The sequence below is a fragment of the Chiloscyllium punctatum genome, chromosome 2 (genome assembly GCF_047496795.1).
Source record: "Chiloscyllium punctatum isolate Juve2018m chromosome 2, sChiPun1.3, whole genome shotgun sequence".
Lineage (NCBI taxonomy): Eukaryota > Metazoa > Chordata > Chondrichthyes > Orectolobiformes > Hemiscylliidae > Chiloscyllium > Chiloscyllium punctatum.
The window spans coordinates 48,559,091-48,583,224 of record NC_092740.1 but is presented as its reverse complement, the minus strand read 5'-3'; the positions used below and the strand labels follow the sequence as shown (position 1 = coordinate 48,583,224).

Here is a 24,134-nt window from a genome sequence, read left to right as displayed (position 1 = left end):
GGATGCAGAGACACAATAAAAGAAGCCATTGTTGACCACAAGTAACATCTAGTGTAATTGCTTGACAGAGCTTGCCAGGTGAAGATGAAGTTGAATTGGAAAAGATTATAATTAATGATGTTTGATATCAAGTACACAGGTCATATGCTGACAGAAAAAAAATCTTCTTGTAGGTGATGAAATGGTGAGAGCTATGGTCGTGATGCAGTGACTAATAGCAGTAAAAGCAAGGCAACAATTTGTTGGATTGAGAAGTATTGGGCAAAATTCTTGCATAATTTGTCATCGGAGTATGAACCATTATGCCCACTCACACTCAAAGACCTGCTGTGGTACTGGGGCATCAAATAAGAAGCAGCATTCATTCAAATCAAGCAACTAGTGATGGCATCACAAGTGCTGAAATGCTATGACATGATAGTAGTAAAATACAGACATCGATTTTTAGCTTTTGTAGTCTGATTTTAATACTTGAGACCTTCATCTATTAAAGTAGTTTTTAAAATAGAAAAACACTCAAAGTGGCTCCAACAATCAGCTGACCATAGAGTGAGCCTGCTAATGAAACCATCAACAAACAAGAAACAATCTGGGCTGAAATTAACTGTCTTATCAAAACACATTGAAACTCAAATCTGTATCTGCTGTTTGACTTACATCTTTATGACATATTATGATGAAAGTCTCATCCATAACTTACCCATCTTGGAAAGCAATAAGCTCAGATATGGGAATACATGAATGAACTATATTTTGAGCAGTTGCTTGGGCAGACCACTGGAAAGACAGTGATGGATTTGTAACCGCAAAACTGCAAGACGGTCTCACTCTTCTTGTTTTCTCTCAGTGCTTCAAAAGACAATGCTCAGCAATAAGGCAATTAAGAAAAATATCTTAAAAAGAAATATGCACTGAGAATTCAAAGGTGTCTGCTGCTGAGTATTCAAGACATCAGTTAAACAAGTTTGTGTGTGGGTGTTTGTGTATAAGATTTAAACATGAGGTGCATAGATAGTCAAGTATCTGTTCTCAAACTTTATCTACATGTATCTGCAAACTCCAAAAATATAGATAGAACATTCTAGAAATACTCAGCAAATCAAGCAGCACCTGTGGAGAAAAAACAGAATTAACAATTTCAGGTTTTGTTAAAATTTCATCAAACCTGAGCAAAGTTAGAGATATAGTAGTCTTTGAGTAAGTCAAGTGGGAGGTGGGAAGAAAGGTAAGTGGGGAGGGAATGCGAATGGGCAAATTAAAGAAACAAAAATTATGGCACAAATGCTAAAATAGCAACAGCATGAATGCAAAGCAAATGGATTAAGGTAGAATTGAGAAAAAATAAACACATGCAACAGGATGTGTTTAGAGGTTGTCATCTAAAATTATTGGATTTAATATTAAGTTCTTCAGACTTCAGATTACTAAGATGAAGTACTGCTCCTCAAGCTGGTACTCAGCTTTGCCAGAACACTGCAGCAGACCAAGGACAGAAAGGTCAGAGTGGGAGAAGGTGGGCAGTTAAACTGGTGCATAGCAGAAAATTCAGACTCATCTAGAAATAACTATCTTCAGAGATCATATTTTAACTATTTATTTTTGGACAGATTTGTCGGTGCGTGCCTACTGAAGATGGTTTGGATGTCCAGGCATCTTGCCAATGGTTGGACTTAGCACAACAAGCTGTTGCCGGTGCATGTGGAATACCTGCCACAGAGTAAATAGATCTTACCTTCCTCCCACTTTGTGACTAACTTGCTGCAATTACTTTACAGCTTGTATTAACGCCAACATTGAAATTGTAGAAGGCAACTTTGATATAAAGCACTGGTTAGAATATGACGTAACATGTTTAGACCTCCAAGGCATAATTGACATGAAACTCACAAACACAATTCTCTACAGAAAAAAGGAAAGGGACTATGACAGTAAAGGGTCTATCACATTTATCAGGACACTCAGACATTAACTGTGCAATTCATCACCATATAAATTTTCTAATAAGTACTGTAACTGTCTTAACCTTTAAATAAATACAACATTACCATCTCTTCTCTTCAGTTGTGATGGCTGGACACAAAATTTGTAAGACGGCAAGGCCATAGCAACTAAGAGGATCTTATGTCTTATTTCTTTAGTTGAGATTTGGAGATGCCAGTGTTGGACTGGGGTGTACAAAGTAAAAAATTCACACAACACCAGGTTATAGCTTAATTGGAAGCACTAGATTTTGGAGTACTGCTCCTTCATCAGTTGGTTGTGGAGTATAAGATTGTAAGACACATAATTTATAGCAAATGCATAGAGTGTGATATAACTGAAATTATATATTGAAAAAGAGCTGGGTTGTATGTTAAGTCTCTCATCTGTCAGAATGATCATGTTGGTTTCAGTTCTTTCATATGTAAATCGCAGAACTTTTTTAAAGTTACATTCTCAAGTGAACTTTAACAATTGGTATCATGTCAGCCTAGATAATGTATTGAAGGTGTGAGCTCCCCTGTGTGAGACTGTCTGTGCCACAATGTTTAGACTGATTCTAATCTAAAAAATGGATTTACAGAATCTTACTTGGATTCATGTAGTTTTTGAGCAAAGTAAAATGTAATTCTGCAAGTACAAATTCACCCACAAACTTATATGTGTACGTGTGTATGTGGGTGTGTGTGTGGGGTGGTGGGGGGGGGAGTGATTATAAGTGTCTGTGAGAGAGTGTGTGCATGTGAGTGTAGGTGTAAAGGGGTATAAGTCTGTGAGAGGGTGCATGTGAGGGTGTGGAAGTATATGTGTAAGCGTATGAGAGAGGGTCTGCATCAGTGTGTGTGTCTGTAGGAGTGTGTGTCTGTGTGTGTGTCTGTGTGTGTATGTAGGAGTGTCTATGTGTGTGTATAATGCAATGGGATCACCTGTAGTGTGACATAAACCCAAGGTCCCGGTTGAGGCCATCCCCATGGGTACGGAACTTGGCTATCAGCCTCTGCTCGACCACTAGTTGTTGCTGTCTGTCGTGAAGTCCGCCTTGGAGGATGATCACCTGAAGGTCCAAGGTCGAATGTCCCAGACCACTGAAGTGTTCTCCAACTGGGAGGGAACACTTCTGTCTGTTGATTGTTGTGCGGTGCCCATTCATCCGTTGCCGTAGCCTCTGCTTGGTTTCCCCAATGTACCGTACCTCAGGGCGTCCTTGCCTTCAACATATAAGATAGACAATGTTGGCTGAGTCACATGTTTACCTGCCATGTACAAGGTGGGAGGTGTCCTCACGTGTAATGGTTGTATCCATGTCCACACTCTGACACATCTTGCAGCGCCTACAGTGACAGGGTTGTATGGAGTTGTCCTGAAAGCCGGGAAGCTTGCTACGAACAATGATCTATTTGAGGTTTGGTGGTTGTTTAAAGGTGAGCAGTGGAGGTACGGGGAAGATCTTGGCGAGGTGCTCATCCTTTTTGATAATGTACATTATCTAGACTGACACACCACCTATTGTTAAAGTTCAGTTGAGAATGTAACTTTTTAAAAAAAGGTTTTGCGGTTTACATATGAAAGAACTGAAACCAACACAGTAATTCTAAAAGATGAGAGACTTAACAAAAAATCCAGGTCTTTTCCAATATATCATTTCAGTTATATCACACTGCAAACTTTTGCTATACGTTCTGTGCCTTACAATCTTATACTCAACAACCGTATTTCCAATTAAAGTGCTTCCAATTAAACCTGTTGGACTGTAACCTGATATTGTGAAATTTTTAACTTCTTTAGGTGATTACTGAAATCAAGATCAAGTCTAGTATTTGGTCAAGCAGGATCATAAGAGTTTAAAAATGTGTTGCTAGAAAAGCGCAGCGGGTCAGGCAGCATCAAAGGAGCAGGAGAATCGACGTTTCGGGCATAGGCCCTTCTTCAGGAATGAGGAGGGTGTGCCAAGCAGGCTAAGATAAAAGGTAGGGAGGAGGGACTTGGGGGAGGGGCATTGGGAATGCGATAGGTGGAAGGAGGTTAAGGTGAGGGTGATAGGCCGGAGAGGAGGTGGGGGCGGAGACGTCGGGAAGAAGACTGCAGGTCAAGGAGGCGGTGCTGAGTCTGAGGATTGGGACTGAGAAAAGGTGGGGCGGAGAGGAAATGAGGAAGCTGGAGAAATCTGCATTCATCCCTTGTGGTTGGAGGGTTCCTAGGCGGAAAATGCAGTGCTCTTCCTCCAGGTGTCGTGATGCCATGGTCTGGCGATGGAGGAGGCCAAGGACCTGCATGTCCTTGGTGGAGTGGGAGGGGGAGTTGAAGTGTTGAGCCACGGGGGCGGTTGGGTTGGTTGGTGCGGGTGTCCAGAGGTGTTCTCTGAAATGTTCCGCAAGTAGGCGGCCTGTCTCCCCAATGTATAGAAGGCCACATCGGGTGCAGCGGATGCAGTAAATGATGTGTGTGGAGGTGCAAGTGAATTTCTGATGGATATAGAAGGATCCCTTGGGGCCTTGGAGGGAAGTGAAGGGGGAGGTGTGGGCGCAGGTTTTGCATTTCTTGCAGTTGCAGGGGAAGGTGCCGGGAGTGGAGGTTGGGTTGGTGGGTTGGGTTGATCTGACAAGTGAGTCGCGGAGGGAGTGGTCTTTCTGGAACGCTTATAGGGGTTGGCAGGGAAATATACCCTTGGTGGTGGGGTCTGTTTGGAGGTGGCGGAAATGACAAAGGATGATCCAATGTATCTGGAGGTTGGTGGGGTGGTAGGTGAGGACCAGTGGGGTTCTGTCCTGGTGGCGATTGGAGGGGCGGAGTTCAGGGGCGGAGGAGCGGGAAGTGGAGGAGATGTGGTGGAGAACATCTTCAACCACGTCTGAGGGGAAATTGCGGTCTTTGAAGAAGGAGGCCATCTGGGTTGTTCGGTATTGGAATTGGTCCTCCTGGGAGCAGATGTGGCGAAGGCGAAGGAATTGGGAATATGGGATGGTGTTTTTACAGGGGGCAGGGTGGCAGGAGGTGCAATCTAGGTAGCTGTGGGAGTTGGTCGGTTTATAGTAAACGTCTGTGTTGAGTCGGTCGTCCAAGATAGAAATGGAGAGGTCTAGGAAGGGGAGGGAGGAGTCTGAGATAAATTTAAGCCGGGTGTAAGGTGGTAGTAAAGTGGATAAACTGTTCAACCTCCTCGTGGGAGCACAAGGTAGCGCCGATACAGTCATCGATGTAGCAGAGGAAAAGGTGGGGGGTGGTGCCAGTGTAGCTGCAGAAGATGGACTGTTCTACATATCCAACAAAGAGGCAGGCATAGCTGGGGCCCATGCGGGTGCCCATGGCTACTCCTTTGGTTTGGAGGAAGTGGGAGGATTGGAAAGAGAAGTTGTTCAGAGTGAGGAACAGTTCAGTCAGACGAAGGAGGGTGTCAGTGGAAGGATACTGGTTGGTTCGGCGGGAAAGGAAGAAGCTGAGGGCTTTGAGTCCTTTGTGATGGGGGATGGAGGTGTATAGGAACTGGATGTCCATGGTGAAGATAAGGTGTTGGGGGCCGGGGAAGCGAAAATCATGGAGGAGGTGGAGGGCATGGGTGGTGTCCCGAATGTAGGTGGGGAGTTCTTGGACTAAGGGGGCCAGGACCGTGTCAAGGTATGCAGAAATGAGTTCGGTGGGGCAGGAGCAGGCTGAGACAATGGGTCGGCCGGGGCAGTCAGGTTTGTGGATTTTGGGCAGGAGCTAGAAATGGGCAATGCGGGGTTGTGGGACAATGAGGTTGGAGGCGGTAGATGGGAGATCCCCTGAGGTGATGAGGTTATGGATGGTCTGGGAGATGATGGTTTGGTGGTGGGAGATGGGGTCTATTCCCAATTCCTTTGCCTTTGCTGCATCTGCTCCCAGGAGGACCAATTTCAATACCGAACAACCCAGATGGCCTCCTTCTTCAAAGACCACAATTTCCCCTCAGACGTGATCGACGATGCTCTCCACCACATCTCCTCCACTTCCCGCACCTCCGCCCTTGAACCCCGCCCCTCCAATCGCCACCAGGACAGAACCCCACTGATCCTCACCTACCACCCCACCAACCTCCAGATACATCGGATCTTCCTTCGTCATTTCCGCCACCTCCAAACAGACCCCACCACCAAGGATATATTTCCCTGCCAACCCCTATCAGCGTTCCGGAAAGACCACTCCCTTCCCGACTCCCTCGTCAGATCAACCCAACCCATCAACCCAACCTCCACTCCCGGCTCCTTCCCCTGCAAAACTTGCGCCCACACCTCCCCCCTCACTTCCCTCCAAGGCCCCAAGCGATCCTTCTATATCCATCAGAAATTCACTTGCACCTCCACACACATCATTTACTGCATCCGCTGCACCCGATGTGGCCTTCTATACATTGGGGAGACAGGCCGCCTACTTGCGGAACATTTCAGAGAACACCTCTGGGACACCCGCACCAACCAACCCAACCGCCCCGTGGCTGAACACTTTAACTTCCCCTCCCACTCCGCCAAGGACATGCAGGTCCTTGGCCTCCTCCATTGCCAGAACATGGCAACACGACGCTTGGAGGAAGAGTACCTCATCTTCCGCTGAGGAACCCTCCAACCACAAGGGATGAATGCAGATTTCTCCAGCTTCCTCATTTCCTCTCCGCCCCACCTTTTCTCAGTCCCAACCCTCAGACTCAGCACCGCATTCTTGACCTGCAATCTTCTTCCTGACCTCTCTGCCCCCACCCCCTCGCCGGCCTATCACCCTCACCCTAACCTCCTTCCACCTATCGCATTCCCAACGCCTCTCCCCCAAGTCCCTCCTCCCTGCCTTTTATCTTAGCCTGCTTGGCACACCCTCCTCATTCCTGAAGAAGGGCTTATGCCCGAAACATCGATTCTCCTGCTCCTTTGATGCTACCTGACCTGCTGCGCTTTTCCAGCAACACATTTTTAAGCTCTGATCTCCAGCATCTGCAGTCCTCACTTTCTCCTAGGATCATAAGAGTGTCTAAGTATGTGTTTTGTACATTTTTATTGAAAATTTGATTCAGATTTGTAGAGTTTGTAGATTTATTTTCGACATGCAATGCTTATTTTCTTGAATTGTCTTTTACTTCAGTATTAGTCAAAATAATTATTGGTTTTAATAAGCTAAAAATGTTATTCTTTATACAGTGTTAATGTCAAAGCGAATCATTTGGGTGGAGGTTTTGGAGCTAAAGTTACACGAGCCAACTTAGTGGCTTGTGGTGCAGCGTTGGCAGCACATTTACTTAACAGGTAGGAAATAAAAAAATACTGTACAAAGAATACAGTTAACCTCTTCATATTATAGTTAATAGAAACTTGATAGAATCGGATAGAACATGTCTTTATTCCTCCTTTCCATTCGGTGTGAATGACTGATAATAAAAGATGGATTATTCTTCTGGAGCAGACAAGGGTAAGTGGAAAATTTAGAGATGTGTTCAAAATTTAATTTATGTTTTCATGCAAAAGGACATGTCTACCGGTATGTAGTTTGGTTACAGATTTAACACATTTGTCAAAAACCCAAGAAAGAAAACTTTTTTTTTAATACAACAAGTTCCTGTGCTCTGGTATGGATAGCTTGAGAGGGTTTGGAAGAAAATTCAAAAATAGCTTTCAAAAGATGGTTACTTGAAAAATAAAACAAAAAAATCTAGATCTATGGATTGGAGTGAGACTAATTGGATAACAGCTTGGTCATGGTGATCTATACTTTCTAGAGACATCAAGTCAATGTAGTTTCCCCTGGCAGCATGGATGGATCTTTGGCCTCTCCACAGCTTCCACCCATTGCCAAACGATCATGAAATAGAAGCAAAGGTAGAACCTTTAAGCCTGTTCCACCAACCAAATAGATCATGGCACTTTGTCTTTTGAAATTCACATTCCTATCTACCCTGGTGACTCTTGATTCCTTTGCCTAATGAGCATCTATCTACCTCAATCTTTAAATAATTCAGTAATCCCATTTCTATTGCTTTCTGAAGCAGAGTTCCACAATCGCCCAACTCTCTGAGAGAAAATAATTGTTCTCATCTCTGTTGTAAAAGAGTGACCCTCATTTAAAAGAAAAACAGCCTACTAGTTCCTTTCTTCATCTAAGCTTTCAGGGATTGCTCCAAATTTCTCCCTTCACATTCACCATCTGTTTCTTTGTTTATTTCTATAATCATTTGACAAATACTTTGCAATGTCTACTATGTCCAAATTTTCACATTAAAATTGTGATTATTTTGTTGCTTCTATGAGAATATGTAGATTAATTTGATTAATGAATGGATTAGATTTCTCTTTCCTGAACCCACAGTTGGCCAACTGAAGTATTATGTTAGATATATACTTTGCAATACCTAGATACAACCCACCAAAAAAACAAATTATTTGCCTGGTATTTGACTTTAATTGAAGACAATAAATTGACTAATATTTGAAAAAATATTGCGAAAGGTATCTGAATGGCATGACTATTTAGGAATTATCTATTTAGAAGTGGATGTGAAGGTTATAATGGAAATGTAACATAGAGATCAATGAGAACATGTCAGTAGAAGCAACAAGTAAAGTGATCATCTAACATTTTGTGAGAAGTGATGGTTCCTGAGCTTCTGGGATTAAGGACTCATCACCAATGCAAAACAGCTTGCTAGGCATGGATAAAAATACAACATGTTCCCTCACTAGCTCAGGAAATGAGAAAATGTTGTTATGGAACCTTTCCTCTGAAGATCATAATTTTGGTGTGGCGTTCAGTTTGGTAAATTTCAGTGAGGAATTATTCATATGTACCGTATTGTTTTTATAGACCTGCTCAGTGCATAATGGATCTGGCCACCAACATGAAAGCAATTGGCAAACGCCATGGCTATATTTTCAAATACAAGGTTAGAAAATGTTTACATTTCTTGGTGAATCTATCTTTATGTTAACTTTAGCCACTTTGATATGAAGCAGATTAATGTAAGGCTATTTTTATAAACAAATGATAATGAAGATATGTGTTGAACAATTAAGGTGTAAATTAATTTTAGGTATAGAAAAATTCATGATTTTTTAAAAAAAGAAATGTTTTCCAATGATAATCTTGGGCACAAAAGAAGTAAGGAAATCAAATGCTACTTGGAAAATATGGATCTAAATGAGATGGAGGAGTAAAAGGACTTGGTAGTACAAATGCATAAATTACATGCAAATTAAAAGTTGGAGACGAAATCAAACCAAGCACCATATTTTATTTCTAAAAGTATAAAAATGAAAAATAGAAAAAAAATTGCTAATCCTTTGCCTAACCTTGGAGTATGTTTTACACCATGTTGTTAAATGGACATAGTGATGCTCAAACTGGTGGACAAGAGTAAAAGCAAAAGAGGTCTAAAAGATGTCTTTCAAAATACAGAAGTTTGAATAAATCAGAACGAATTTCTTTGTGTTGAAGATCAAGACTGAAGGTCATCAAATAACCAATTCAGAAGAAACATTTTCACCCAGAGAGTGCTGAAAATGCGGAATTCACTATCACGAGGAGTTGATATGAATATTGTAGTTGCACGGAAGGAGAAGCTGAATTGACAAATGAAGAAGAAGAGAACATAGAAACATAGAAAAAAGGTGCAGGAGTAGGCTATTTAGCCCTTCGAGCCTGCAGCACCATTCAATACCACTATAGCTGATCACGCAATCCCAGTAGCTCATTATCGTCCTTTCCCTTACCCCTTGATTGCTTTAGTCACAAGGGCCACATCTAGTTCCCTCTTGAATATATCTAATGAAATGGCTCCAACAGCTTCCAGTGGTAATTCCACAGGTTCACAACTATTTTCTGTGAAGAAATTCTTCCTCTTCTCAGACTTGAAAAACTTTCTCCTTATTCTTAGATTTTGACCCCTAGTTCTGGACTTCCCTGACATGAGGAACATTCTTCCCGCATCTAGTCTATCCAGTCCCATCAGGGTTCTATATGTTTCTATGAGATTCCACACACCGTTCACCCCTCCCCCCACCTCTCCCCCCCCCCCCCCCCCCCCCCCACCCCCACCACCTCATTCTTCTAAATTCCAGTGAATACAAGCCAAGTCAATCCAGTCTTTCCTCATAGGTCAGTGCTGCCATCTTGGGAATCTGGTGAACCTTTGCTGGAGTCCCTCAAGAACAAGAATGTCCTTCCTCAGACTAGGAGACCAAAACTGCACACAATATTCAAGGCCTCACCAAGGCCTGTATAACTGCAACAAGACATCCTTCCTCCGATACTCAAATACACTCCCTATGAAGGCCAGCATGCCATTAGCTTTCCTCACCGCCTACTGCAACTGTATGCCAACCTTCAGTGACTGTTCCACCATGACACCCATGTCTCATTGCACCTCACCTTTTCCTAAATTTCCACCATTCCAATAATAATCTGCCTTCCTGATTTTGCAATCAAAATGAATAACCTCACATTTATCCACATTCTCTTGCATTTGCCAAGTATTTGCCCACTCAGCCTGTCCAGGTCACGATGCAACCTCTTCGCATCCTCCTCACAGCACACACTGCCACTCAGCTTAATGTCATCTGCAACATTGGAGATATCACATTCAATTCCTTCATCCAAATCATCGAATGTGAATAGCTGGGATCCCAGCACTGAACCCTGCGGCACCCCACTCATCATAGTCTGCCACACTGAAAAGGACCAGTTTATTCCAACTCTCTGCTTCCTGCCTGCCAAGCTGTTCTCTATGACCTTTAATTTTCCTTTCTAAACTCTTCTGTGGAACCTTGTCAAAAGTCTTTTGAAAGTCCAAATGCACAGCCTCTACTGAATCACCCTTGTCCACTTTACTGGTCACATCCTCAAAAAATACCAAAAGATTTGTCAGGCATGATTTCTCTTTAATGAATCCATGCTGACTAGGACCAATTCTGTCACTGCTTTCCCAATGCTCAGCTATTACACCTTTAATAATTGACTCCAGCATTTTCCCCACCACCAAAGCCAGGCTAAACAGGCCGGATTAGTGAGAAACTACAGGAGGATCCACAGCTAGTGATAAATGTCAGTCTGGACTGATCAGGCCAAAAGGCATGTTATTGTGCCTTTTAACATTTTCATTGCAAACCATATTTAAGCTAAAAAGAACTGTCCACAGTCATGATGCTCTTGCACACAACTACTAAAATCTAGCAGTCTGGCTGTTATACAACATCCATTGATCAGGTAATCCATATTAAACTAATGTGTTATGAATAAGAACTTAAGCCATCCATCTAATTCTTTCATATCAGCTATCTTGTACTCTTGTCATTCCCCTTAAATTTATAATGCTGAATCCTATTTCTAAACTATAAACCAGTCAATCATTCTTTATAACTGCTCATGGTTTCTATTGATTCCCAATAGCTAGCTCATGTATCTATATTTTACTATGAATAAATTTTTACCCAATCTTTCTATTTTTATTTTGTACTCCAGACTTTAAGTGCTGTCACTTAGCTTTTAAATTAGATTAGATTCCCCACAGTGTGAAAACAGGCCCTTCGGCCTAACAAATCCACACCGACCCTCCGAAGAGAAACGTACCCCCCCCCACCTATATTTATCTCTGACTAATCCACCTAACACTATGGGCAATTTAGCATGGCTAATTCACCTAACCTGCACATCTTTGGACTATGGGAGGAAACCGGAGCACCCGGAGAAAACCCACGCAGACATGGGGAGAATGTGCAAACTCCACACAGACAGTTGCCCGAGGCGGGAATTGAACCTGGGTCTCTAGCACTGTGAGGCAGCAGTGCTAACTACTGAGCCACCGTGATGCCCTCATTTGAATCATGTGCCTGACAGAAAACTTTTCAAAATTCAAATTTGCTACATTATCTTGTTAAAGATTATCAAGATCCAAGCTCATCCTTTTTTCATTATGTTATATTTATTATTATCACATGTTATTCTATTTTTCTACATTACTCAGCTATTTAAATTAATGTTAAAAATCACACAACACCAGGTTATTTCCTGGTGTTGTGTGATTTTTAACTTTGTACACCCTAGTCCAACACCAGCATCTCCAAATGATTTAAATTAATGGTTTAGTTATCTACTCCTTCAATGGACTCCTGTCAACCAACCTGTAAAACAGAGAGAAAACTGAAGATAATGCTTCAAATGCTTCATCAAGGTTAATTAAGACATAGGAGCAGAAATTAGGCCATTCAGCCCATCAAGTCTGATCTGTCATTAAATCATGGCTGATAAGTTTCACAACTCCATTCTTCTGCTTTCTCTATGTAACCCTTGATCTCTTTGATACTCAAGAACCTATCTATCTCAGTCTTAAATATACTCAATGACCTGGCCTCCATGGCCTTCAGTGGCAAGAAATTTCATAGATTCACCACTCTCTGGATGAAGAAGTTTCTCCTTATCTCTGTTCTAAAAGGTCTTCCCTTTGCTCTAAAGCTATGCCCTTGGGCCCTAGTCTATCCTGCCAATGGAAACATCCTCCCAATATTTTCTCTGCCATTCAGTATTCAGTATGTTTGAATTCATTCTCCCCTAATTCTTCTAAACCTGAGTATTAACCCAGAGTCCTCAAACATTCCTCATATGTTAAGCTGTTCATTCCTGGGACTATTCTCGTGAACCTCCTCTGAACATGCTCCAGGACCAGTACCTCTTTCCTGAGATATGGAGACCAACACTATGCACAATACTCCAACTGTTGTCTGACCAGAGCCTTAGAGAGCCTCAGAAGTATATCCCTGCTTTTATATTCAAATCCTCTCAAAATAAATATAATCATTACATTTGCCTTCCCAACTGCTGCCTCAACCTGCAAGTTTACCTTGAGAGAATCCTGGACTAGAACTCCCAGAACACAGACTTCTGAATTTTCTCCCCATTAGAAAATAGCCCATGCCTCTATTCTTTCTATCAAAATGCATGACCTCACACTTTCCCATATTGTATTCCATCTGCCACTTCTTTGCCCACTCTGCTAATCTGTCCAAATCCTCTGAAGCCTCCCCTCCTCCTCCTCAATGCTACTTGTCTTTACCTGCCTTTGTATCATCTGTAAACTTAGCCAGAATGCCCTCAGCTCCTTCATCTTGATCGTTAATGTATAAAGTGAAAAGTTGTGGTCCCAACACTGAGCCTTGCAGAACACCACTTGTCACCAGCTGCCTCCTGAGAAGGACCCTTTTATCCCTACTCTCTGCTTTCTATCCTTGCTCACACCTTGCCTCTGACACCGTGGGCCCTTGTCTTACTAAGTAGCTTCCCGTGCAGCACTTTCTCAAAGACCAAAGACTTTCTTGAAATAATTAACCCTCCTGCATGTACATGTGGGCTGCACGGGGTTAATTGTTTCTTCCATATTATTCCCTTTAACTTATAAATCTTACCTCTAGAAAATTTATGCCAAAGATCCATTTACTCTCTATCACTGTCTATAAACATTAAACAAGAGGTGCAAAGGCCTATACATCAAACTTCCCTCAACATTTCCTGACATTGCTTTATGTAATGACCCCTCAATTATGGATCATATATTGGGTTGGTGTACTTAGGTGATCTGGAAGAATACTTTCTTATTAAGTAGGCACAGTCCAGTCATGCAGCAATGTATCGATTGGAACAACTGGTGCTTTAACAAGATAATATGTTTGATTTGTTCCAGGTGGGGTTTAACGATGATGGCACCCTAAACGGGGTTATCATTACTTACTATTGTGATAATGGAAGCAGTGCGAATGACAATGAAGTATCAGCATTCTTTGCATTTTCTGATAATGGTAAAGTATCTCATTTTTAATGCAGTTTCCACACATCATCAATATTTGAGCCTCAAGGGATATTTATTGACTCCTTGAGTACCTTGATCTGTAAACAAAGTGAAATCTTTTGAGTCAACACAATCACTTTTCATTTAGTTCATCTACAAGGTTAATAAGAATAAGATTTTAATAGACAATAATTTAATCCAAGTTACTGGTATTGTATAGAAAAAATTGCCCTTTATTGTTGAAGCATTAAACATAGCAAATTTTCCAGTTAGAAATTAATGTATATTTTGTCTTAAGCTTTTCATTCATGCTCGTTCTTGATTGTACACTATAAAAACATGCCATTTTTCAGTAAAACTTCCTATGACGAGCGGCTACTAACTGCATTTAATGGTCTGCACAGAATTGGCCGTACGTAAGCAGTCACCATCACAAATTCTGGCAGCTTTTAGAAATATGGGGCTAAATCTTATGGCTTTTTTGGCTAAGTGTGTGTTGTGCTGGGGTTTTTGGAGCATTTTTCTACACAAGACCTAGTGAGATTTCTCACTGTACCTTACCAAACCCAGTTCAAAAATTACCTACTCCATTCTTAAGGTATCCTTCATATACATTTTCTACCCCAATGTAACTGCACACCATTCCCAGAAAAGAAAACTGATATTTAGCAGAGATCTGCTGAATGTGTGGCATTCATAGCACCCAACCCTTTTTTTGAAAGTTTGCTATACCTCCAGAGAAGATTGGCAATCCAACATTGCCCCTCAACAGCAGCAGAATGGCACAGTAATCTCAAAGCCATGCCGCTCATGTGACATAGCCACATGGCTGACTCTCCCTGACACAGACAGCAGAGTTCTGACATCCTAGACACTGCTTAAACACCATATCACACAGTTACCTGTCCTTTGCCATTTTACCATCTAAACACCCTGTCTAGGTCATCACTGCTCTATCTCCAACTCCCGTTGGACACACTCATCTTGTCACTATTCAGGCAGGGAACATCACATACAGGCAAGCAATTGGACACAATTCCTGGCAGGAGCTTTTTATTCCTGACAGTGAAATTCCTGACAATGATTTGAGGCTGCAGTTCACCACAACATTATAAACCAAATGCTTATAATATGACCAATGGAAATTTAATATTCGATGCTGGTTAGCTGCCCCCCCCACCCCCTCCACAGCTCCCCCCCCCTCCCCAAGCTAAAGAAGGTGGTTCATAAGACCTAACACCAGAAATTAGGCCATTCATTCCACAAAGTCTGCTCCGCCATTCAATCATGGCTAATAAGGTTTTCAACCCCATTCTCCTGCTTTCTCCCATAACCCTTGATCTCCTTGACAATCGAGAACCTATCTATTTCTGTCTTAAATATACTCAATGATCTGACCTCCACAGCCTTCTGTGAAAGTGAATTCCATAGATTTCATAGAGTTCTCCTTATTTCTGTTCAGAGAAAGATCTTCCCTTTATTCTAAGACTGTGCCCTCATTGGCTCCAAACTCTTGTTATATTTTAAGGAATAAAATAAGTCTAGCTTTCATACCTACCTAAAGCAGGGCAATTCAGAATGGGCAGTAAACACTGGTCTAGATAGTGACACCCATACACTAGAAATGAGTTAAAAAAAAAGACGGTGGCTGAGATGGATATGTCCCATGGAGAGTTAAATAATCTGAATGATTTCAACTTGCATGATCGTGTTAACTCAAAAGACTTCACTTTGTTTATACCTTTGTTTATATGCAGGAGGATTAAAATTGTATCCATTGAATTTGATGATGTCACCTAAATCCATTGGCATTCAACAGTACGCCCATTGTAGGTGCGGACAAAGTTAAATCAACGTCTCTTTACATTTGTATTCAAGATATAGGTCAATCATGAAAACTCCTCATTGGCTCCAGTCAACTTAAATTATTGTTATATTCTAAAGTAGAATTAAAGGAAGGCTAGTTTTTATTGCATTTAAAACGTTGATGAAATTTAAACGCTCTAAAGAAATACTATATCGTCAAGTTACTGATATAGTTCAAGATATGATCATTCCCATTTTTTTCTTTCTCCTCTCATACCAATGGTGTGACCCCATGTTTATTTTACAGCATACAAGTGTGAGAACTGGAAGCTGATCCCTGTCGCACTGAAGACGAACCGTGCAGCTCACACATGGTGCAGATCTCCAGGTAATAGAAGACTGTTGGATTTAGGTTATGTGTGTTTTAAATAGGTCAAAGACCTATTTGGACTTTGTAAACTCTATATTCCATACTAGCCTTTTTTATTACTATTTCAATCCTGTAACACTGAAAGTATCTGTACCTCTGTATCTGGACTTAAGGTGGCACCAAGAGGCGACATTATATATTTTTCACTGCAGCTCACTCAAGGCTATTCTATTCAATTCTAAAAACTGTATCTTAGAGAAAGCAGCTCACAAAGATTACAATGTCAGTTAGTTCAATTTACAGACATGTGAGTGAGTCAAGGCACTTTGCCATTGAAAGGAAAGGTGTGATGTTCGAATAATGGTTTTTCGTCTGCTGGTGTTTGATCTCTGATTGTTCAGCACAAGAATTATTTGAATTGGAAATTACAAATCTTGAACTGGGAACAGCAATATCATTGTCTTAAGGTGATGCATAGTATCTAATCAGATTCATACAACAAGCAAATCTCAGGTAAAAATTTACCCATGTCCAGTCCATGTTACTCAAGATGAATTCTCAGATAGACATATTAACAGATTATATTCATTGTCTAATTTATTAAAGGCAATGCCCATTTCAGTAGTGATAATGAAATTGACTATTTTGCTTTTCTTGAGGCCACATATGATCCTGAAGCTGTAAACTTAAGACCATAATCTTGCTTCTTTGGGTCAATAATTACCAGCTGAAGACAAGTTCTATATTCAATACTGTTTATAATATTGCTATGCCATTCTGACTACTATCAAACTTAAGCTGGCAGTCAACCACAAGTCACTGGAGAAAGTGGGTTTCATCAGTTCCCTCTAATTTCCAATGTTACTTCATGGTAAATGCTAAAACAGTCACTGGCAACTAAATTTGTGTAAGTATAGACTAAATTGGAAAGTGGTAAGTAGAATTAAACTGTAATAAATGGGATAGATAAAGGGGAACCAGTAGATTTGGATTTTCAGAAGGCACTTAATAAGGTACCACACATTAGGCTACTTAATATTATATGAGCCCATGGTATAATGGGTCATGTATTAGCATAAGTAGAGGATTGGCTAATTAATAGAAGGTAAAAACAATGACTGCAGATGCTGGAAACCAGATTCTGGATGAGTGGTGCTGGAAGAGCACAGCAGTTCAGGTAGCATCCAAGGAGCTTCGAAATCGACATTTCGGGCAAAAGCCCTTCATCAGGAATAAAGGCAGTGAGCCTGAAGCGTGGAGAGATAAGCTAGAGGAGGGTGGGGGTGGGGAGAAAGTAGCATAGAGTAAAATGGGTGAGTGGGGGAGGGGATGAAGGTGATAGGTCAGGGAGGAGAGGGTGGAGTGGATAGGTGGAAAAGGAGATAGGAAGGTAGGACAAGTCTGGACAAGTCATGGGGACAGTGCTGAGCTGGAAGTTTGGAACTAGAGTGAGGTGGGGGAAGGGGAAATGAGGAAACTGTTGAAGTCCACATTGATGCCCTGGGGTTGAAGTGTTCCGAGGCGGAAGATGAGGCGTTCTTCCTCCAAGCGTCTGGTGCTGAGGGAGCGGCGGTGAAGGAGGTCCAGGACCTCCATGTCCTCGGCAGAGTGGAAGGGGGAGTTGAAATGTTGGGCCACGGGGCAGTGTAGTTGATTGGTGCGGGTGTCCCAGAGATGTTCCCTAAAGTGCTCTGCTAGGAGGCGCCCAGTCTCCCCAATGTAGAGGAGACCGCATCAGGAGCAACGGATACAATAAATGATATTAGTGGATGTGCAAGTAAAACTTTGATGGATGTGTAAGGCTCCTTTAGGGCCTTGGATAGAGGTGAGGGAGGAGGTGTGGGCGCAGGTTTTACAGTCCCTGCGGTGGCAGGGGAAGGTGCCAGGATGGGAGGGTGGGTTGTAGGGGGGCGTGGACCTGACCAGGTAGTCACGGAGGGAACGGAAATAATAGAAGACAGAGTTGGGAAAAGCGGACATTTTCAGGATGACAAACTATAATCAGTGAAGTGCCAAAGGGATCAATGTTGGAGCCATAATCATTTACATTATTTATTAATGACTTGGATGTGGCAAGAGTGCGTGCTGTCTTCAAGTTGTGGATGGCGCAAACTAGATAGGAAATCAAGTGGTGAAGATGACTCAGAGATTTCAGAGGGGTATAGACATGTTAAGGGAGTGGACAAAAACTTGAAATGGATAGCATGGGAAACTGTGAGTTCTGGACTTTGGGAAAAAGAATAGACAATCTGAATATTATTTAAATGCAAAAAGACTGCAAAAAAGCTATAAGGGATTTGGGGAGTCCATATCCAAAGATCACAAAAAGCTAGCATTTAAGTTCATTGGTAAATAGGAAATGAAAATTGAATGTTGGCCTTTATTTCAAAGAGAATGGAACATAAAAATAGGGAAATCCCTCCAAAACATCACAAGATCTGGAGCCAGACCACATCTGGAATACTGTGAATAGTTTTGGACTCCTTATCTAAGGAAAGATAGGCAGGCCAGAGAATGTTCACGAGATTCGCAGGAAGGATTTTATCATGAAGGAGGTTCAGTAGATTGACCCTGTACTCATTAGAGTTTAGATGAATGAGAGGTGACCTTATTAAAACATAAGATTCTTGATTTAGAGATGCTAGTGTTGACTGGGGCGTACAGTTAAAAATCACACAACACCAGGTTATAGTCCAATGGGTTTATTTTGATGCACTAGCTTTTAAGCACTGCTCCTTCATTAGGTGGTTTTCCAAATAAACATATTGGACTATAACCTGGTATTGTATGAATTTTAACTTCAGAAGATTCTTAGGGGACTTGTCAGAGTAGTTGCAGAGAGGTTATTTCCTCTGCTTGTAGAATGAAGGAACAGAGGGGATAATCTCAGAATAAGAGCTTTTGTTTTAAACAGTGATGGAGGGATTTCTTCTCGCAGAGCAGTGAATCTATAAAATTTACGACTGCAGAGGACTTTTCAGAAAGATTTGTAAATTATATTCAAAACTGAGATAGACAGATATTTAATCAGTAAGGGAATTAAGGGTAAAAGGAAAAGGCAGGAAAGTGAAGTTGAGGCTTAACAGATCAGCCATAATTTCACTGAATGGCAGAGTAGACTATTTGGGCATAATGGCCTTCATCTGCTTCTGCGGACATATGGTTTTATAGGGAGATAGATAGTAGCCATGATCATTCAGATATCTATCTATGATGAGCTGAGCTGGCACAAAAGAGGATTTGAGATCTGAGGAAGATTGGCCGTGTTCTTGTGGGTGAGGGTGCAGGTTTAAGGAGCTGAATTGCATACTCATGTTCCTATTTATTGCGTTTTTATCTTCTTATGTAACTTTTTATTGAAGAGATGGAAATGAAATATTGAAATCACTTGTCAGGATCAATAAATGATTGAATATGTTGATATTCTGATTTTAATAATTTGGATAATGGCAACCATTGACTAGCACACAGAGGGAGCTATTTGCTCTTCTAATAATGTCACATTATCAGGAAGTTTCATCTCAAAGGCTGCACCCATTACAATGAAGCACTGCACAAAGCAAGATTTAAATATCACGTTAGATCAGCAATGTGTCATGACCATAATATATCAGAGGCTAGAGTTCCATCACTAAGCCACGTTGACATGCAAATGTAAAATTTCTGTTTTTACAGGTTCAGTACCCAACATATTTGTCATTGAGACAATTCTTGAACATGTGGCCAAATTTCTGAACTTGGATCCAATCGCTGTGAAGGAGAAGAACTTGTATTGTCAAGGAGACATCACACCACTGGGCTTCAACCTTCCCTACTGCAGCATCCGGGATCTTTACACAAGTGAGTCCGGTGCAAAGTTGGACAGATTCTCATTCTGTGATGATCAACAAGCTGAATATAGTGATATCAAACCCGAGAGCAATTTATCTGCCCAAGTTGTCAACAGAAGAGCTGCAGAACTGAATGAAACCAATTGTTGTTTAACCAATCAATGAATTGTTAAACCAATCAGATTGGTTCTTGCAACAGTTGGCAGGCTTGCCATTAAATCAGCTTTTTTATTCCGGATTTGTATTGAATTCAAATTCCACCATCCGTCTTGATGGGATTCAAACTTTTGTCCCCAGAACAATACGTCAGATTCTGGATTTTTACTACATTAACATTGCCACTATGCCACCATCTTTCCAGGAAACTGGATATTCCTTTATATGGTCTTTCTGTCACAAGGTAAAAACAATGACTGCAGATGCTGGAAACCAGATTCTGAATTAGTGGTGCTGGAAAAGCACAGCAGTTCAGGCAGCATCTGAGGAGCTGTAAAATTGATGTTTCGGGCAAAAGCCCTTCATCAGGAATACGGCTATATTCCTGATGAAGGGCTTTTTGCCCGAAACGTCGATTTTACTGCTCCTCGGATGCTGCCTGAACTGCTGTGCTTTTCCAGCACCACTAATTCAGAATCTTTCTGTCACAAAAAAATCATCAGTAGCAGTAAAATTAATACAACAATCAAACTATAAACTTAGTAGACTCCAGCAAAAGGAAATGCTTTAAACAGGGCAAATTGGTTTGTGTGAAGTTGATTTTACAAATGAGTAAGCTCAGCATGGGGCTTGTATACTCAGGATGCTAATGATGTGGATGTGCTGATGTTGGACTGGGGTGGACAAGGTCAGAAATCACAACACCAAATTATAGTCCAACGAGTTTATTTGAAATCACAAACTTTTGGAACAGCGTTGTTGGAACTAGTGTTGTGCGACTTCTGACCAGGATACCAATGACAATGCAAAGGTTAGTTAGCACATTTCATAGCTCATCTGATTTTTGTTTAGTTTTAGTCATACCTAGTGATGAATATACAAGTCATGTGAAATGTTTCTGCTGTGTTTGAATATTGCACATCCATGCCAATGTATGCAAAAGTGTTCAGACAATATGATAACCATCCTGTGTTTTTGTCTTGCACTCGTTAAATGAACTGGAGCCTTAACCATTTTTATTGTCAATCTAAACAGCTCAATTACAAGAAGTGAATGTGGCTGAGCGCCTGCAAGCAATTAACAAATTCAATGCAGACAACAGATGGAAGAAAAAAGGACTGGCAGTGGTTCCCCTCAAATATTCCTTAGACTGGACTGAAGGCTTTTACCTGTGTAAGTGCTCTTTAGAAACACTGTAATTCAATGGTTGGTTAAAATTACATCATTGAAATCATTGGAGGTTGTGCACATATTGTAGAAGAAAAAAAAACTCAGCTGCTCTCTTAAAGTATGATTTCAATTTCACTGATTTAACTTTAATGCATCTTTCCATGTTATGAGTTATCTTGGAGCTTATTTTATTGGACATTAGGTTTGGGTCAGATGCAATAATCAATATATTTGCAGACTACTTTGCAGTGCACCTCCAGTCCCAACACAAGCATGACCCTAACCTTCCCATAGCTGGCCATTTAAACACAGCGTCCTGCTCACATGCCCATATGTCTGTCCTGGGCATGCTGAAATGCTCCAGTGAATCACAGCGCAAACTGGAGGAACAACATCTCACCTTCAGAATAGACACTTTACAACCTTCTGGACTTAATATTAAGTTCAACACCTTCAGATTGTGAACCCACTCCCATTCCTTTCCTTCCTTTTAGCTTTATTTGTGGCATTCTCTGTCATCATGTCCTCTCTCCTCTTTCCCCATTCCAGTGGGACTATCTGTTCTTTCCAGTCTGTCAGTTAGATGCACCATTGTTCTGCCATTCTCACATTCCAATCACTTAATCTGCAATATCAGCAGCCTTTCTCCCCCACCCCTCCATCCTTCCCACTATTGCATAAATGCTGCCCCCTCCACATTTCTCATCAGCTCTGATGGAAGAGTCATCTAGAGTCAAAATGTTAGCTTGCCTGTGATTTCCAGTATTTTTTGTTTACCGTACAGATTCCAGCATCTGTGGTAACTTGTTCCTACATTTGGTTGTCTTGTTTGTGTGACACAAAAAGAAATATTTTATTTCAGCTTGGTTACATCTTCTACTGTGAGGATATATAATAGATCAAAAATAGCTTTGTCCATAAGACTCACAGAGTTACTACCATGGAGAAGGAGACAATTCAGCCTATCGTGTCTGTGCTGGCTGTCCAAATGAGTGATTTAGTTGGTGCTACACCCCGCACATACTTTTTTAGCAAAGTCTAATTTCCTCTTGAATGCTTCACTTTCACCTATCTCCACCATATTCACTGACAGTTCATTCCAGACCTTAACTACTTGCTACATCTAAATGTTGTTCCTTATATCACATATGTTTCTTTTAACAATTATTTTAAATTGTTGCCCTCTTGTTCTTGACAATATCGCAGTTAAATGATACTGGGATAATCAGCTGGAATTGATTCAGAGTCAGATTCATTTCAGCTTACTCTACAAGCAAATTGACCCAGATCAGATTGGATAATACAATGCAAAGCTATCATTGTTCAAGATAAACTAGCTCTAACATGACAAGGAGAAAGTGAGGACTGCAGATGCTGGAGATCAGAGATGGAAAATATATTGCTGGAAAAGCGCAGCTGGTCAGGCAGCATCCAAGGAGCAGGAGAATCGACGTTTCAGGCATAAGCCCTTCTTCAGGGCTTATGCCCGAAACATCGATTCTCCTGCTCCTTGGATGCTGCCTGACCTGTTGCGCTTTTCCAGCAACACATTTTTCATCTCTAACATGACAGTCTGATGATATTTGAAAAGAATGAACTGCAGCAAGAAGGGGAGTGTCTGATTCATTCAGGTTGAGAGGATTTTAGGTTGGCTTAGGAGATCAATCTGCTCGAAGGTTTCTGTGATAATCCATAAAAGGCTCATTGGAAATCATTAATTAATCTAGTGTGGGGCTTGTTGAGTATGAACTCCCTTGGCAGGAGGCAATGACCTGCCTGCTGGAACTCAACACCTGAATCCCATATAAGGCAGACCCAGAAGGGCTCTCAATATGCATTAGTGGTGATCCTACCCCTGAACTGAGAGACTTGGGTTCAAGTCCCATCTGCTCCAGAGGTGTATTACAACATCTCTGAACAAGTTGATTAGAAAATATAGAGCAGACCCAGGGATAAGTCTGCAGAACTGTGTGTCCCAGGCTGAGACTAGCCGATGTATGCCTCAAATATTGGCTCTGTTTTGTTTTCCAATAATAAACAATGTTCCTTTCCAGTTGGGCTTCCTGAGTTATTACACATTCATATCGCTAGGGCATGACATAATCCAAATGCAACAGGGGTTGCAACCAGGAAAACCTTTGGAGTCTAAGAGTTAGATTTGCGCCATTATGACAGGAATTGAAGGGCGAGGAAATTTAGCAACCTCATGAAGCTGAATCTGATTCTGAGGAACTCACCCACTTAACTTTTAACCTCCGGTGCCAGAGTCTGTAGGCCTGAAGCATGTCTGAGGTCTGAATGGAAGTGAATGGAAAAGAAAAATTGTCAGACCACATCAATAGCCTTCAATGGATTCAGCAGGGGTCAGGGGCCCTGCATGCAGATTTGCAATACAGAACTTTACTCACACCACTGGAATTTACAGATCTTCAGAATTGGGACTTGGAATTCCAGACGGGAAGTTGAGAAACAACTTTGTAAGGAGATCTCGGTTATCTGTATGAATAATAGGGTGGATATGAGGGGTAACCTTATAGAGGTTTTTAAAGTCATGAGGGGCATGGATAGGATAAACAGACAAGGTCTTTTCCCTGGGGTGGGGGAGTCCAGAACTAGAGGGCATAGGTTTAGGGTGAGAGGGGAAAGATATAAAAGAGACCTAAGGGGCAAGGTTTTCACACAGAGGGTGGGACGTTTACGGAATGTGCTGCCAGAGGAAGTGGTGGAGGCTAGTACAATTACAACATTTAAAAGGCATCTGGATGGTATATGAGTAGAGAGGGTTTGGAGGGATATGGGCCAAGTGCTGGCAAATTATATTAGCTTTGATTAGGATATCTCTATTCTATGATAGTTTAGTGACAAATAAACTATTCAATTAAATACCAAGTAATAAATAATTTGCTTCATGATGATTCCAAGGACCACAAATGGAGGAGGATGGTTCTTAAAAATCACCAGTAGGGAGCAATTAGAGTCATAGAGATGTACAATACGGAAACTGAACTTTCGGTCCAATTCATCCTTGCCAACTGGATAACCCAACCTAATCTAG

The 24,134-nt window shown here is 41.4% G+C and overlaps 1 protein-coding gene across 3 annotated transcripts in view; it reads left to right on the top strand.

The window, feature by feature from the left end:
- Positions 1-24,134, top strand: part of LOC140483790 (xanthine dehydrogenase-like) — a 173,386-nt gene that overhangs the window by 107,545 nt on the left and 41,707 nt on the right. For all 3 annotated transcript variants that reach the window (XM_072582379.1, XM_072582357.1, XM_072582368.1), the window contains exons 18-24: positions 1,608-1,717; positions 7,122-7,226; positions 8,779-8,857; positions 13,643-13,757; positions 15,861-15,941; positions 19,599-19,763; positions 20,945-21,082. In XM_072582379.1, the coding sequence (XP_072438480.1) occupies positions 1,608-1,717; positions 7,122-7,226; positions 8,779-8,857; positions 13,643-13,757; positions 15,861-15,941; positions 19,599-19,763; positions 20,945-21,082 (793 nt within the window). The remainder of the gene's footprint in view (positions 1-1,607; positions 1,718-7,121; positions 7,227-8,778; positions 8,858-13,642; positions 13,758-15,860; positions 15,942-19,598; positions 19,764-20,944; positions 21,083-24,134) is intronic.